Genomic DNA, 17,015 nt, shown 5'->3' on the forward strand with positions numbered 1-17,015 from the left:
AGAGTGAACCTCGCACTGGAGGAACATCAGTATAACTGAGCAACAAGCAAGACAGAAGCAAGAGAGGAGTTCAGAAGAGTAACCAGGGGCCAGAACACACAGTCTCACTGGCCTCTGCAAGGCTTGGTCTTTACTTTGAGTGGAATTAAGAAATCACCTAACACTTCAGAAAAAAACATGATATCTTAGTACACTGTAACAGGATCACAAATCAACAATATAACTATATCGCTGCTGTATGGAGAAGAGACCAATAGGCACAGAGGCAGATGCAGGGAGCTGAGCTGGGAAGCACAGGGGACAATGCCCCTCCATGTTGACAGAATGGCAGCAGCAAAGCAGCTCTATTCTGAAGGTACAGGCAACAGGCTCTGCACCAGATTGGAAGTAGGTTATGGGAGACAGAGAAGTGTGAGGAATGGCTTCACGGGTTTTGATCTTCAAGACTGGAAAATGGAGTCATTATCTGCTGAGAAAAAGAGATTGTGAGAGAAGCTGATTTGGGTGGGAGAGAAGGGAGTGATTAGAAGTCAACTTTTGGACAGGTTAACTTTGAGATGCTGGCTAGATATCAGAAATGAAGTTGGAGATCCTTGTCTGACGCTCAAGGCAAGGTCCAGTCTAGAGATAGAAACCTGGAGATCATCAGAGGCAGATGATGTATTTAAAGCCACCAGACTAGAAGCAATCAACCTGGGAGTGTAGATCAGGGAGGAGCCCCAAAGATGGAGCCTTGGGACTCCCAACAGTTAGTGACTGGAAGAATGAGCAGGACTCACAAGGAGATCAAGAAGCTCCAGATACACTGACTTGATCTCAAATCCCCTGACCCTCTATCACCTCAAAGGGTCTGTGTACGTGATGTCTCCCTGCCTGGGACTCCTCCACCCTGCACCCACCCCCTCCAACAACAAATCTGACCTGACATTTATCTGGTAGCTGATCAGATGGCAGCTCTCGTCACCTTCTTTGCCACCTTCCCTTGACTGACAGCAATGTGCCCAAACAGATGCCCTTCCCCATAGGATCTCAGAGCAGCACAAGCACAGTCTTTATGGCAGTCACACAGCAATTCTGCATGTATTTACGGGATTATTTGGTGTCTGTCTTACCAGTTAGGGGGTCTGCAAGGACATGAAAGCAGAGTGGGGTCTGTTTGTACTCCATCACCAGTGTCTAGAATAGGTGAAGTTGCTCAGTCATGTCTGACTCTTTGCAACCCCATGGACTGTAGCCTACCAGGCTCTTCCATCCATGGGATTTTCCAGACAAGAGTACTGGAGTGGGTTGCCATAGGGCCCTCCATAAAGAATAGGGGAATGAAGGAATCCTTGATCAACCTCTCTCTCATCAATGTTCTGTTAAATGAAATAAGACCCTCTTTGTGTGGGTCCCAGGTCAAGGTTTTCAGTTGAAACATCTCCTTTTGTACTTATGCCAACCAAAATAAAATTCCCTTGTGCTTATGTCCTCCCACTTTTCTTGGAGCACCTGTTTCTTCTGCCCCCTACCTCCCCTTGGGGCCTCAGGCATATACACCCATATTTTCACAACCCATTGTTCTCCCCAGAGAATCAATAACATAAATATTGGCACATAAATTAGTGCACTCATTTGCCCTTACTAAGCTCCAACCAGAATATTTATTTTTATTCTCAATCTCTATATATTTCCAGAAAGGGTTATATAGTTCAAGTTCCACCATCACTATAATTGAGAAAAAATGCCATTTCTAATAGTGATATGAACATGAAATGCACTGAGCTATACTGATGTGTCCCCAGTATTTGGAGATAAAAGAAAAAACACTCCCAAACTGGAACTGAAAAAAAAAAAATTATAAACACACTTCAAACATATACATGTGTGTACATTTTTCTAAAGAGAAGGTCTGTGGCTCATAGCTTTTGTCAGATTCTCAAAGCAGATGACAGCTCTAGAAAAGAAAGATGACAAAGTACACATCCATCCCACAGACTAACAAACAGAGACTAGAAAGAACACTGAAAATCATCATGTATAGACATGAAATAATTAAGACACATTGTTCAGGAAAAGAGCAAGTTTTAATATCTGCACAGGCTTCCTCGGTGACTCAGTGGTAAAGAACCCATCTGCCAACACAGGAGACTTGAGAGACATGGGTTTGATCTCTGGGTTGGGAAGATCCCCTGGAGTAGTAAATGGCAACCCACTCCAATATTCTTGCCAGTAAAACCCCATGGACAGAGGAGCCTGGTGGGCCATAGTCCATGGGGTCGCAAAGAGTCAGACACAATTTAGTGACTAAACAACAGCAACAATAGCTGCACAGTATATTATTTATGTAAATGCAGGTAATCTTTATTTTTTCCTCCTTACAGGTATATACATGGATTTTGAAAGGAGTGTTATCAAATTGAGAAGAGCATTGCCTAGAGAGAAAGGGAAAGAGACTGAGATTGCAGATATGATCAAGAGAGACTTTGGTCTTATCTGAAATGGTTTAATTTTTTTTTCATGGAGAATGTGTTAAGTATTGCTTATATAGTCAAAATTAGCTTTCAAAAATGTTAAGGGAATACCTTAATTTAATTGTACTCAAATGGCAAGAGAGTAACAGAGCTCTGTCCTTGCCTCAGACTAAGCAGACCCCAGCTCCAGCCCTCTTGGCTGGACCAGGATCTCTGCTGGGGGTCTCAGGTCATGCCCATGTAGACCTCCAATTCTGTTTATAAAGATACAAACACTCCAGACCTACTGTCCAACTTACAAGCTTGCACCAGTACACACCTAAAGCCCTGACTGTTTACATGGTGAGTACTGAAAGTAAGCCAGATGTGAAAAATGAGAATTTTTTTTCTATTTTTTTAAACATAAAAGATAGATATGATAAAAGACATTAATTACCATTTAAGGTAAAAAAAAATTTATGAGGCTGCTGTGTTGCAAAAATGTAAATGGAAAATTCTATGACTGAAGAGATTATTTTAAGCAGCAAGTCACTGAACAACTGAAAATTAATTCAGACAAGTGTGAAAATGTAAGGGGAAACGATGAAATTTTCAGTGACCTCTAAATACTTTAAGCATTTCTGCAAACAGAAGGATATTCAGGTTTATTGCATCTGCTGAGCTCTGATTTTCAGTAGAAAACAGTCTGTCTTTTACAATAAACATGGTATAAATTCTAAAAGAATAAGTCCCACCAGATGGAACTGCTAAGACTCCAAAGTGTTTTATAAGTATAATGAAATTATACTTATAATCAAATAGCCAGTTTTCAAATCATCCTTTCTTGTTTGGCAGTTCCAGAAAATCATCCAGAGCAAACTATGTGTGTCTTAGGAGCTAAGTCCAGTTCTCAAGAGATCAAAGTCCTAATTCCAGTTATGAACCTAGTTGGCCACACTAGGGACAGCCGAGGACATACCTCACAGAACACATACCGAACCAGTTCCAGAATAAAGTGTTTAAAATTTCTGAGCACACTGAAAAAATATGCAAAGCGAGTAGGATTACTGAGAAGCCGCCTGTCACCAAGCCCAAAGGAATAGTCCAGTAAGAGGGTGACTATACGAGGCATGTATCTGGTGACTGCATTCGGTACTGAACCCAAGTAGAGTGTTTGCCTGTGTGCTTGTTCTTGCCTCTGGAGCCTGAACACCCTTGTCAAAGGTACCTGGCATGTCAAGGCTATGGGAATTACACAAACACCCTATGGCAAACAAATGGGGTCAGGGCTCAGCTGGCAAGTGTGGCTTTGGGACTGTCACCAAACTTAACAAATACTAGTTTCGCAACTGTCATTTTTTCAATCTAACGCATAGTACCTGATGGGGGAAGGGTCGAGTTATGACAAAAGGCAAAAAGACTCCAGGCAAGGTTTATTTTTTATTTTCTGTAATATTGTAAAGCCTTCCGGGATCCTATGAAAGGATAAAACTTATTAAAAACCTGAAGCTCTCTGCTATGCACCTGGCACTAACTGCTACAGGTACATAGTGTTCTATCACATACCAGTAACACAATCAATATTTTTCTTCAAATCCACAAGCCCAGAAATCCAAGCACTGTGGTCTTAGTCCCCACAGTGCCAGTTTAGGTGAGTTGTAGGGTAAATCACCTGTGGATGGCAGGTTCCTTTGTCTCTGGGCACAGATCTCCAGAGGACAGAAAATTAGTTTTTCAAATTGAAACCTCAAATTTCATTTCAAACCAAGAAAAACCTAAAAACCACGATCATTTAAGTTATTTTGCATACATCAGTGTTCCCCAAGACCTGAAGTGAAAGTGAAGTCACTCAGTTGTGTCTGACCCTTTGCAACACCATGGACTGTAGCCTAACAGGTTCCTCCGTCCATGAGATTTTCCAGCCAAAAATACTGGAGCACATTGCCATTTCCTTCTCCAGGAGATCTTCCTGACCCAAGGATTGAATCCAGGTCTCCCACACTATAGGCAGACACTTCACCATGTGAGCCATGAGGGAAGCTCAAAGAGCAGCAAAAAGTTATGTTTCCTGGAATGAAGAAATCCTATATTCTTCCTACAATCAAGTAAAGGAAAAGTAAGTCTGGCACCATCTGATGACATTAAGGAGCCCAGGTTGTGTTCCTGACACTGGAGAATACTACACTTCTATGTGGGGGGGACCTGTCAACAAAGCCACATTGCTACACACATTCACCAAGTCACTGTAATCCAATTAGGGAAGCTTGCGGCAGCCTAAACTTTCTCTACTATGTTGAGGCCCAATTAAATGCCTCTCTTACTCATTCCTAGGTGACTACAACACTCCAGTTAAACCTGTCGCAACACCTTACACGGAGAACCACCTCTTGACTGTGTGGCTGTCCAATGAAACTGAAGGAGACGCATCATAAACAAATGCACTAAGACAAATTACACACAGACTGAAGGTTTCAACACCTTACAAAACAAGCAGAAGTGACTGCAAATTGCTGCTCTTTTAAAGTCTGCCACACACTGGATGCTTCTTACAGTTAACTGATAAGAAAAGTTGCGTCATCTCAGAAGGCAGTCAGGAGTTGGCAACAGAGATAAGAGGTTTTCACAGCATAGGACAATCAACAGCAGCTAGCACACAGGTGTGCTCATAAGCATCCCCTCCCAAGTAGAAAGTCAAGATAGATCCAAATAGAAAGCTAACCCCTTTGCCAGAAAACCCTTTGTTCTACTCCCTATCTGGAATCAAGGTCTCACTCAGAGAAGAGTTTTGTGTTAAAGACTGGAAGGGGACGATCTTATTTATTTGGTATTATTAAAAATTAAGCATGGAAAGATGATGCAAAAAAATACAAAAAGTCGAAGTGCTTCAAAACCTGCCTTAAACACTGTAGCCCCTTTACAAGAAGAAATCAGGGCACAATATCAGACGAAGATAATGGAGGTGCTGACTGCTTATGGAAAATATCCTGACATTTTTCAAAATCCACAAAGCCTCTTTTCTTTAGGGTCCTAACTACAACCTGGATATTTACTAACTACTAGAATTTTTAAAAAGTAATGGCTGCTTTTTGTTGTTAAAAGTATCCAGTTTTTAAAAAAGCCAAAGTGGACTGCCACTTATTAGTGGACAGGAAACCCATGTGGGAAGGACAGAATAGAACTTCAGAACAGTAATGACACCTGGGGAGGCCGGAAGGAGAAAAGGACTGGAGAGAAGGATGGTTAACAGGATCTGCCTTAAAAACCAGAGGCCTGAATATCAAAACGTTAACATCTGTTCAAGCTAGTACTTGTGTGGCAGGTACCTGGAGATCTATTACACAAACTCACATGTTAGTTTATCTGCACGCTTGCCCTCTTGCCTTTCGAGTTGGCCCACACTGTCTGTGGAGTGTGTTTCTTTCTAAATAAATCCACGTCTTACCTATCACTCTGTCTCTTACTGAATTCCTTCTGCCACAAGACAACGAGAACTTCAATAAATCCTGAGACCAGGCATGATCTCAGTTAAAAGACCATGAGTTCAAGTTCCAGATCTGGGATTTGGCTAGGGTCAAGTCCTGGACTATAGGTTCAAGGCCCAATTTGAATTACATGGTTTCAGAGGGTACATTACAGATGAAACAACTTAAGAAATATGATTAAGTAATCACAATGTATGATCTTATGCAGATTCCCATTCAAATAAATCTTTAAAAAAATATGAAAATTGAGAAAATGTGAATATTGACTGGGCATTGGATGGTATTAAGAATTCCTTTCTGAATGTTTAATTGTAGCAATTTTGATTATTTTTTATTTTAAAAATCTGTATTTCTCTGAGCTATATAATGAAATATTATTTACAGATAATTTTTCTGCATGCTTGAAGTAGTTGTTGTTCAGTTGCTAAGTTGTGTCTGACTCTTTGCAACCCCAGGGACTATAGCCTGCCAGGCTCCTCTGTCCATGAGATTTCCCAGGCAAGAATGCTAGAGTGAGTTGCCATTTCCTTCTCCAGGGGATCTTTCCAGACCAGGAATCAAACTCACATTTCTTGCATTGGCAGGTGGATTTTTTACACTGAGCCACCAGAGAAGCCCCAAGCTTGAATTAAAAAAAAAAAAACAAAAAACTTAAAGTGTTTAAAAGTGAAACAGAGGCACAGAAGGGCCAAAGAAAATGCAGGCTGGTGCCCAAGTGATGCAAAGAGCAAAGTCCAATCATGATGCTTTGGTTAAATGTAATTGCCAAGCAACACAATAAATACACACAAGCCCTGGGAACATTCAAATCCAAGATAACACAGTTCTGAAGTCAGAATCTACATTTTATCAGCAGATAGTCTTCTAATATCAATTTTGTTAACAAAAGGCACAACAGTACATTGAACCTTTGCCAAATAAAATGAATGCGCATATGTGAAGTATTGAAAGTTTGAAAGATACAAAGTGTTATTTAAATTTCCATATGTTCATCTAAATGAAAGCCAAACTCCAGGAAGCATAAATATGGCAGCCTGGCTTTCAGTACTAAAGCTAAGTTGGAGAAGTGTGTAAGTGACAGAAGTACATGTTTTTGTTGAGCATTCAGAGATCAACAGCAAGATTTAGGCCTGGGCTAACAAATACAGCTGCTGCCCTAGAGAGAACTCAAAAAATTCAGTTTTCTTCTCGAGAATCCCCTACAAAATGGGCTATACCAACAACAGAATGACAGTCATTTAGAGTCAACTTGGCCTGTTATGTTGCCAACAAAGGTCCATCTAGTCAAAGTTTTGGTTTTTCCAGTAGTCATTTATGGATGTGAGAGTTGGACTATAAAGAAAGTTGAGCACTGAAGAATTGATGCTTTTAAACTGTGGTGTTGGAGGAGTCTCTTGAGAGTCCCTTGGACTGCAAGGAGATCCAACCAGTCCATTCTGAAGGAAATCAGTCCTGCATATTCATTGGAAGGAGTGATGCTGAAGTTAATACTCCAATACTTTAACCACCTGCTGCAAAGAACTGAATCACTGGAAAAGACCCGGATGTTGGGACAGATTGAAGGCAGGAGGAGAAGGGGATGACAGAGGATGAGATGGTTGGATGGCATCATCAACTTGATGGACATGAGTTTGAGTAAGCTCCGGGAGTTGGTGATAGACAGGGAAGCCTAGCGTGCTACAGTCCATGGGATCAAAAAGACTCAGATACGACTGAGTGACTGAACTGAACTGGCCTGTGTGGGGGCCTCCCAGGTGGCACTAGTGGTAAAAAAATCTGCCTGCCAATGCAGGAACATAAGAGACACAGGTATGACCCCTGGGTCAGGAAGATCCCCTGGAAGAGGGCAGGGCAACTCACTCCAGTACTCTTGCCTGGAGAATCCAATGGATAGAGAAGCCTGGTGGGCCACATCCAGTCCATGGGGTCGCAAAGAGTTGGACACGACTGAGCAACTACTGGCCCAGAGATAGTCTTGGGCTTATGAAACATTTTTTAAAACTTAAATGAGGATGATACTTGAAGGGACTTCCCTGGTGGTCCAATGGCTAAGATTCTACACTCCACATGCAGGAGCTGGACTTTGATACCTGGTCAGAGAGCTAGAACCCACATGCCGCAACTAAAGATCCTGCATGCTGCAGCAAATATTGAAGATCATGTGCCGCAAGTAAGACCTGGCACAGTCAAATAAACAAACATTAAAGAAAACAAACTAACAGGATTTTGCTGTTGTTGTTCACTCACTGAGTTGTGTCCAACTCTGGGACCCCATGGACTGCAGCACACCAGACTTCCCTGTCCTTCAATATCTCCCAGAGTTTGCTCAAACTCAAAAGTCTGACTTTTTGTATTCTCTTTTCTAAAGATCAGAAAATATTGCCACACTGAACTGGTTTGAACTAAGTGGCAGCTGTTCAACTTATACAAGGCCTGTGGATCACATTTTCCGCCACTCCCCATCACCCACACTCACCAGCACCACTTATAACACTACTTGGCCTGCCTCCCCATGGGCATTTTAATCTGTGGTGTAACACTAAGGATGTCACTCCGTGGTGTGATGCTGAAAATACATAATTTCCCCTTAGCACAAAATTAGGCGGTAGGAGGGAGACAGAAGAAAATGTTTGGTTTCTTGAATTCTGAATTCCAATACAGTGCAGAGAGGGGAGGAATAACCTGAGCCAGATGTCATCTCCATAATCACCACACATGCATTTCCATGGTCAAGTTTACAAGTGCTTCTTCACTTACGCCGACGGGTTCCCCAAGTATGTGAGAGTCCTGATTCTGAACTATGCTCATTTCGGCTTAAGCGAGAATCACTTCTGCTTCCATATTGCTGAAGGACTCACAGAGGTGCCCTGGCTTGTTTTTCACACAACATTCCCACAAGCCAAGCCAGTTATGGGAACTCTTTCCTACCTGCAAATGCTGTACCCAAACTCACATCATGTAAACTAAGCATCACACTGTGACACTGTTAAGCCAGGAGGAAAAAAAATTATGGCTAAAAACTAAAGTGGTTTGATGCAGAGAGGAGAATTTACTCATCAATACAAAAATAAGTATCAGACACTGGCCCACAAAAGATGCACACGTAGAGACAGGACAGAATGCCATTCATTAACCAGTTTCAAGAAAATATAAATGTGTCTCTATCAAATGAAATTTCCAAGGAAGAAGCGTAACACATTCCCTGTTTTATGTAGGTACTATACATACAAACATCATACATACATATATATTATTGTCATTCAGTCGCTAAGTCATGTCCAACTCTTTATGACCCCAAAGGACTGTAACCCACCAGGCTCCTCTGTCCATGGGGATTTTTCAGGCAAGAATACTGGAGTGGATTGCCATTTCCTTCTCCAAGGGATCTTCCTGGATCAGGGATGGAATCTGAGCCTCCTGCATTGGCAGGTTCATTTTTTACCACTGAGCCACCAAGGAAGCCCCCAAACATATGCATACACAGTCATAATTATGACACAGTTTAGATATATTAAGAGATATTAAGCCATCCCTTAATATAGATATATTAAGCTACCACTACATACACACTATATAAAAAAAAAAAAACAAGAAATATACCGAGCAAGAAGAGTTTCCAGAGTCCCTAGTACATCAGTCTTAAAGCACTTTATTTTATAAAAACATGATAAATTTTCCTGATCAGAATTGTCAAAGTTCACTTTCTCACTGCAGTGTTTCAAGAAATATTTCACAATATAAAAGGATGAATCTTTCTCCTTAGGGTTACAGGATCACTGGTAGAAAAAAATTAAAACCACAACCAGGTATAATTTCCACAATTTGGTCTCTTCACTCTCACAGATAGAAAAACAGAAGGTACACACTCACTGCAGTGAGCTGGCTCCACGTGGACCTCAGAGGCTTGTGGTGAATCACAATTTTTTCATCAGATTTCTGTTCTTTCGGCTCTGACTCCTCATCAGAGTCGATGTCAAGGGCCTTTTCTTTGTAGTTCTGATACAGGACAGCATTTTCTGCAAAAAAAAAAAAAAAGAACCAAACCCTACACATCACTAATTGTCACCCCCCCCATCATGTTGCTACTTGTTCTAAAGAAATATCCAGTATTTATATGATGTTTGGCCTCCAGTTTAATAAAGAGATAAATGGATTTCTTCATGAAGAGTCATGATCAAAAATTTATTTTCTTACTCATACAGCTCTATCCCCCATTCATCTGCAGAGGACAGGAAGTGCCTGTACATGAAATGCCAACTGAAGCAAAGTTTCCATGACTCTGTCCACCACTCATGAAGGTCATGTCTATTACATTATTGCTTTTTAGGTTAAATTGAATTTACACCCTTTTATTTTTTGATTTAACAAACACTTATCGTACATCTACAATGTGCCAAGGGCTGGGAGTAAATAGAAAATAAAAGACACTTTCCGTGCCCTCATGAGCCAAAAATTTAATGAGAAATATAGTAAAAGTCAGTCATTCATGAATTCATTCAACTGGTACTTAGAAAATGTCTACTAGAAGCCAGTAAATGCTAGGTGCTGGGGATACAACAAAGAACAACAACAAAAAAAGAGACAAATCTCATTCTTCAAGGAGCTGACATCAGAGTGATGAAAGAATGACAATAAATTAACAAGCAACTTTTATAATATGGCATATGCTGAAAAGTAACATGGCGAAAAATGAAACAGAGAAAGGGTGATACGTAGATTTTAAACAGGGTAGTTTAGGAAGGCCTCATAGAGGTGACATTGAAGCAAAGATCTAAAAGAGGGTAAGGAAAGAAACCATCTATACAACTGGCAACAACAGAGACATCAGCAAACAGAGACATCAGCAAGTACAAAGGCCCTGGGGCAGGAGTCTGCTTGGTGTGTCTTACAATATGTACAACGATCGGCAAGGAGGCCTGTGTGGCTGGAATAAGTTAAGGGAGGGGAGGAAGTATAGGAGATGGGGGTTGGGATGAATAGAGGGCTGACCATATAGGGTCTTGCCTCAATGCCATTGAAAGGACTTTTGTTTTTTTACTCTAAGTAAGACAGCAAGTCATTTTAAGGTTGAGGACACCATGATCTGGCACAAACACGTTATCTACAAATCAAAAGATTTATACACAAGTGCTCTGAGAACAGACTGTCAGCAGGACATGATTTAGTCTGGGGGTCAGAGAAGTGTTAATGAAGAAAATCTTAAGATCTGAAAGCTGAGAAACCACAGAGCTACAGGAAAAACCACCTCCAAAAGCAAGAGGAAATAAATTACCTTAGAAGAATAAAAGAGGTTATGAACTGCAGTGTAGGTGTCAATCAGACAAAGGGTGTAAGGTGAGTTTAGGGAGAAGAGCCAGGCAGTTCAAACCAGACAGAGTTTTGCAGTCTGTTAAAGAACTGGGTTTTATCCTGAGCCCAAAAGCCAGAGTTTCTTTCATACTGTAAAGGTTATATTTTATCCTGACTGCAATGAAAATCCACTGAAAGACATTTTTAGATTGGAATAGGAAAACATTGACTAATTAAGGAACTAATTAGGATGCTCTTGAAGTGGTCAGTGAAAAGCAGTGGAGACTTGAGGGGGTTGGACTGGATACAGGGGTCAGACTGGCTGTGGTGGTCAGGATATTTTCTAGTTCTGTTAAGTCCCACAACTGAAGTGGAAGAAGGGAACTCCAGAAGAGATTCAGCTTTAGAGGAAAGATTATGAGTTTGGTTTTGGAACATACTGAGTTTGAAATGCTTTCCCTATCTACTGAGGCCAGCAAACATCTGCCTCATTTCTCATCAACTATGGCATGTTCTGTACGCATCATCACTAAATACTGAGAGTTCATGCAAGATTTTACTGTTCTTTGATTGGTCTGCATATGAAAGCAGAGTGTAAGGGTATAGAGCTCTGTAGAACCCTTTAAAGTACTTAATGTATGACATAAAATACATTCGGACATTGTTGATATGATGTCTCATTCATCTCACAACAACGTAGGCAATTATTAGCTTCATTCTACACAGGATAAAACAGGCTCAGTGAAGTTGAGAGGCTTGTTTAAGGTCACTCAACTGATGAGTGAAGCAGCAGAACAGAAACTCAGGTCTCTGGTTCCAATATCACAGGATCCTACCACTCAACCACACAGCTTCCTGACGTACATTCTTGTTAGTCATCAACTGCTGAGACTCCTGCATTCCTCATGTACATATATGTGAAAAAGGATGTCTAGGTCATCATATTCAAGAAGAGAAGAGAGGGTACACAGAAACAGCTCCTCGTAAAAGCAAACAGCATAAAACTAGTTATAATGAAGGTCTGTCCTCAGACTTCAAAAAAGCTCAACATTTTTAACTATTTGAAGCAAAGGTCCCAAAACTAATGCCAAATTCCAGAAGATGCAAAACATCTCTCATGATTGATATTAGATAGATGCTCAGGTCACTTCACAGTTATAAGAGGGTACAAGAGAAAGCAAAGTGTGTGAGAACCAGTTGTCTGTCCTGGTCCTGGCTGTGTGACAGTGGATAAGGTACTAAGCCTCTTAGATTCCAGATTCCTCGGTTATAAAATCTGGACGATGACTTTAACCCAGCCAGCAAAAATACTATATCTGGGTTTCTTCTCCATAGAAAACATTTTTCTAAGATGGATACAATAAATACATTTTTATAAACTGGTCATATGTAAATCATTAAATGGAAACTGATTTTTATAAAAATGATATGGGGAAATGTTTTGTAATCAGCCAAGTTGATACAACTCTGGGTGGTTTTACCTTTGATTTACTTAAAGAGAGGCATACCCTTCTTCACTGTTCTTTTAAAGGCAGGAAAATCTTAACATTTCAAAGAATGACAGGAAGTAACTACCCTTACCTCCACCACACTCCCCCAGCTCTACAAACTCTTCTGGTCCATTGACACTGGATCCATTTACACAAAGTCCCCTAATCTGATTAGGGTCTGAACACCTGGTGAAAGCTGCTTTTGTTTCCGCGATCCTTCATAAACACACTATATGAGGTCAAAACTCTTAGCAATAGGGTTCTGTTAATGAAGCAAGTTCGATTTCCTCCAAATTGAAATTTGGTTATGAAACCATATTAATATATTAAAATGTAGAAATATGGGGATAAGAACATTAAGTCAAAGGAAATATGACCTAAGGAAATATGGACGTAAGATCTACATGCCAAAACTTCAGAATTTTAAATTGAAGAGCTAGAGTTTATCCTTAATCTTTCTTCATTTTTTTGAGGGAGGTGGGGATGGAGCCAGAGTAGAGGAGAATTAAAAATCCCAGAACACTGGTCTGACAAAGTCATCGGCTTACAAAGAATGCTATTAATTTTATTCACTGCTGGTATTACTGGATGAAAATTTAGCTTAGTGCAGAGCTTTGTGCTGTATAATTTGAGAAGTTGTACATTTTTCTCATCTTGTGTTTTTGTTACTTCGTTGGATTTCAACTTATAATTGATATTCCACATTGAAACAGCAATAAAAGTCTGGAAAATCAAATGCTTACCTTCCCCATCAAATGTTCCTTGTCCTTTCAGCATTTTTTTCTAAGAAACAAGAAAAGGAAAAAGAGGAAAAGCAAAGCAAACTATGTATGAATGAGCCAAACAGAAAATACAGCTATTTAAATAAAAAGTACTTTTTGGTGGTCACATTCATTAGATTTCCAACAGCATGCACAGATGATCCCTGGAGCAGTCATATGACTACTACCACTCACTAAAAAGATGAAATAAAATGTACAATATCCCCCATGCTCAGCCAATACAGCTTGAGAATCCTCAAATGACCAATAGTTTTTAGCTTATTACTGATGATTCACCATCACTGTTAAATTGAACTCTGCTATACTTGCAGAGTTGGAGCCGGGGGTGGTTGGGGGAGCACAAAAAATATTATGTAATTTCTTTACTTAGAAATTAGTTTGCTTAGTCCCTCAGTCATGTCCTATTCTTTGTGACCCCATGAGCTGTAGCCCTCCAGGCTCCTCTGTTCATGGGACTTTCCAGGCAAGAATACTGGAGTTGAGAAGACATTCCCTTCTCCAGGGGATCTTCCCAACCCAGGGACTGAACCCAGGTCTCCTGCATTGCAGGCAGATTCTTTACCATCTGAGCCATCAGGGAAGCTCACTCATGATTCACCACCACCGTTAAATTGAAATTTGTTAAACTTGCAAAGTTGGAGGGGGAAAAAAATACACATAAAATGTTATGTAATTTAAGGCCATAGGATCTAAAATAAAACAGGCTCACTTGTGTATTACATATGTGACATTTATATAGACTGGTTCCAGCTTTCTGATTAATCAGGAAAAGATGTGGCTGCCAAAATGAATTTCTGCCCTATTACTGAGATCTGTCTTGTGTCTGGAGAAGGCAGCACATGCACTCTCCAAAATCTCCTTCCCTAGTCTTCCCTATTTCTTTATGTCATATTTGGTAATATTTTAAGGAGTGCAACTCCTAGGTCTTTATCTGGGAGCAACGCCACACCATTCACTCCAACCTGAAGTTTCAAGCTACAAACTTGTTAAATGCACGCACTCAAGGGTTAAGCAGGCACAAAATGGGAATGAGATGCAACCAAAGCCACTGAAAGAAGCCAGGTGAAAGAAGCCAGAAATAAAGATGACAAACTATGTCTTTTGTGATTCTGGCAATTAACTTTTAAGATTCACATTTTACCTGGATGGTATTTAGTATGTGATCATTACAGAAAGGAAAAATATTTCAGTAATTAAGTCACTAATGTAAGTACTTAATCAACCGGCTGAAAGGAAATCAGTGTTTTCCTGTATCAGCTGTGGTGAATCAGCAATCAGTAACTGACACTTCTAAACAAGCACCACACTGGCATGACCACATAATCAAGAGTGCAGACCCACGCCTGTCTGCCACCCCCTTTGCAGCTACCTGTATTAAAAGTGTTCAAAATTCACTCCACCAATACGTAACTTGCTGGGTTTTTTCTCCCACTTGTCCCCCACATTTTGCCGAACTTAGAAAATGAATACAGTGATAAGAGTTTCAGTTCCTCCCATAAAACTGCATTACCCTGGGCTGTGTCTACTAGCAATAAAATGGCCAAGAGATAGATGTGCAGGGGTCTGATCAACAAACAATAAAATTAAAAAAGAACAATAACCTTTGGTTCCCTCTGTGCCCCTCCTCCCCACCCCAAACATCTTCACTGGCGGCTTAATGACTGCCTAACGTGCGATACTCTTGCCCACTTTTACCTTTATCCTTCCCAGGCTGGAAAACTTCTCCTTGTCTTCCATCACTGCTTTCAGAACCGGCTGGGACATCCTGTTCTTCTTCTTCGAGGTTCCAGGACTATCAAAATCAACGCCACTGACCACCGCCCTGCGATAGGAGGTGGACCGCAAGCCTCTCCGCAGAGACCCCGGGCTGTCCAAGTCGTGCTCCGCCTCGCCCTCGTCCTCTGCTGGGCCCAGGGGGGCCCCAAGGCCCTCCACCATGCTGCGCACCTTGAGCAGTCTCTTGTGAGGTTCCACGTTCAGATTGTTGGATTTACTTATTTTAATTTCCGAGGCCAAGCTCTTCGGAATGATCTGCTGTTTTCCCACTTTGAGGGCGGCGGGGCTGTTTGTGCTCAAAACCACTGAAGGATTCTCCAGGAGTTCGTTCTCCGGTGAGGGCAGCCTTTGGAGCGGTAGTTTTTGTTCCAAAGACCTTTTGGGGAGCGAAGGAGAGAGTCTCGAGGTTCCTCGCTCAGGGTCCTTAGCCATGTTGCCGGAGAGCGAACCGGCGCCTTGGGAGGAGATATTAGGGGAAAGCCCATTTGCAGCCGGAGAAGGCAGGGGGCTGGTGGGGAATCCGGTCTTGTCCCCCTCGGGGCTGCAGAGGGGCGGCGCTCGAGGAGTCCGCGGGGGGTGCAGCTGCTGAGGCGCGGGCTTGGTCACTGTGCCGTTCGCTGGGGACTTGGGGGAGCCGCCCGACGCCACTCTGGGGACTTGGGGTGACTTGGACCGTCGAAGCCGAGGAGAGACAGCCCTGTACTCCTGGGAGACGGTCCTCCCATTGGTCACCGCCCTCGGATGGGCGCATATAAGCAGGGGGCTCCTCTGGACCGTCCTGCCGTCTGAGGCGCCGGGCACTTCGGCCAGAGTCTGCGCCGCAGGGAGCGTCTCTAGGTCCTCCACCGGGAAATCCGTGATCAGCAACCCGCTGGGGCTCTGATAGGACTGGGGCCTCGGCTTGCTCCGGCCCAGGAGCTGGGGCTGAGGGGTTGAACGCCTCCGCCACAAAGGGGTTAAGCTGTTGCTGGAAAAATCCACTTCGCTCTCGGTGTTCATAGCGGAGCCTCAGGGGTCAGCCCCCGGGGGGGTGGGGGACAACACCTAGTCAGTCTTGCCTAAAGAGGAAAGAAGTCATGGAGCTTGGCCTCCGGACTACTAGGCACGCCTTGCAGACGCGCGCGCTCTGAGCCCGGGGATCACCCGGCTGCCGAGGGACACAACTGCGTTCAATTACCCACCCTTTCTGGGGCAAAAACTGCGCCCACCGCGGCGAGGGGTCCAGTACAGAAACCTGGGTCGCGCCCAGGCGAATTAATCCAATCACCTCCGCGCCTCTCTCGCGGCCCAAGACCACCCGCACAGAAACAGACCGCCACCAAATCGCCGGTGCAAACTGATGCACAAGAAACTTAAGACGAGTTCAGCTTTCTTGGGAAACTCGTCGCGGGACGCTCCCCTCCGCCGCCATCCAGCGGCCTGCCCCCGCCGTAGGTCCCCTAGAGCTCCAGCAGCCCGTCTCCCAGGCGGATTTACCTTCAGGGCTTTGTAGAGCCCAGGGCCGACGAGCACCCCCGCCCAGTGGGTGGCCCGGGTCCCGGACCGAATCTCTGCAGCGGGAGCTCTGGAGAGCTCAGCAGCCGACCCAGCGTCGGCTCCGCCCCCAAGCTTGATCCCGCCTACGGCATTGGCCACGCCCCGGCCCGCCTCAGTCGCTGCCTTCTGGGAGCCGCTGCCTTCCCGCCCTGGTCTCTCGTTAAAAAACTCAAGCGCACCTGGGCTGTGTGCCGAGCTCCAGGTTCCCGGCCACGAGATGCGGGGAGG

General features: G+C 43.0%; 1 protein-coding gene across 1 annotated transcript in view; it reads right to left on the reverse strand.

Moving 5' to 3' along the window:
- The window catches only part of ARHGEF26 (Rho guanine nucleotide exchange factor 26), a 141,217-nt gene extending 124,967 nt beyond the window's left edge, over positions 1 to 16,250 (reverse strand). Inside the window, exons 1-3 of the mRNA XM_068977057.1 lie at positions 15,171 to 16,250; positions 13,437 to 13,476; positions 9,785 to 9,930 (exon numbers count right to left, since the gene is read on the reverse strand). Of these exons, the coding sequence (XP_068833158.1) occupies positions 9,785 to 9,930; positions 13,437 to 13,476; positions 15,171 to 16,250 (1,266 nt within the window). The remainder of the gene's footprint in view (positions 1 to 9,784; positions 9,931 to 13,436; positions 13,477 to 15,170) is intronic.
- Positions 16,251 to 17,015: the final 765 nt, after the last annotated feature.

The sequence above is a fragment of the Capricornis sumatraensis genome, chromosome 1 (genome assembly GCF_032405125.1).
Source record: "Capricornis sumatraensis isolate serow.1 chromosome 1, serow.2, whole genome shotgun sequence".
In the NCBI taxonomy this organism is placed as follows: Eukaryota; Metazoa; Chordata; class Mammalia; order Artiodactyla; family Bovidae; genus Capricornis; species Capricornis sumatraensis.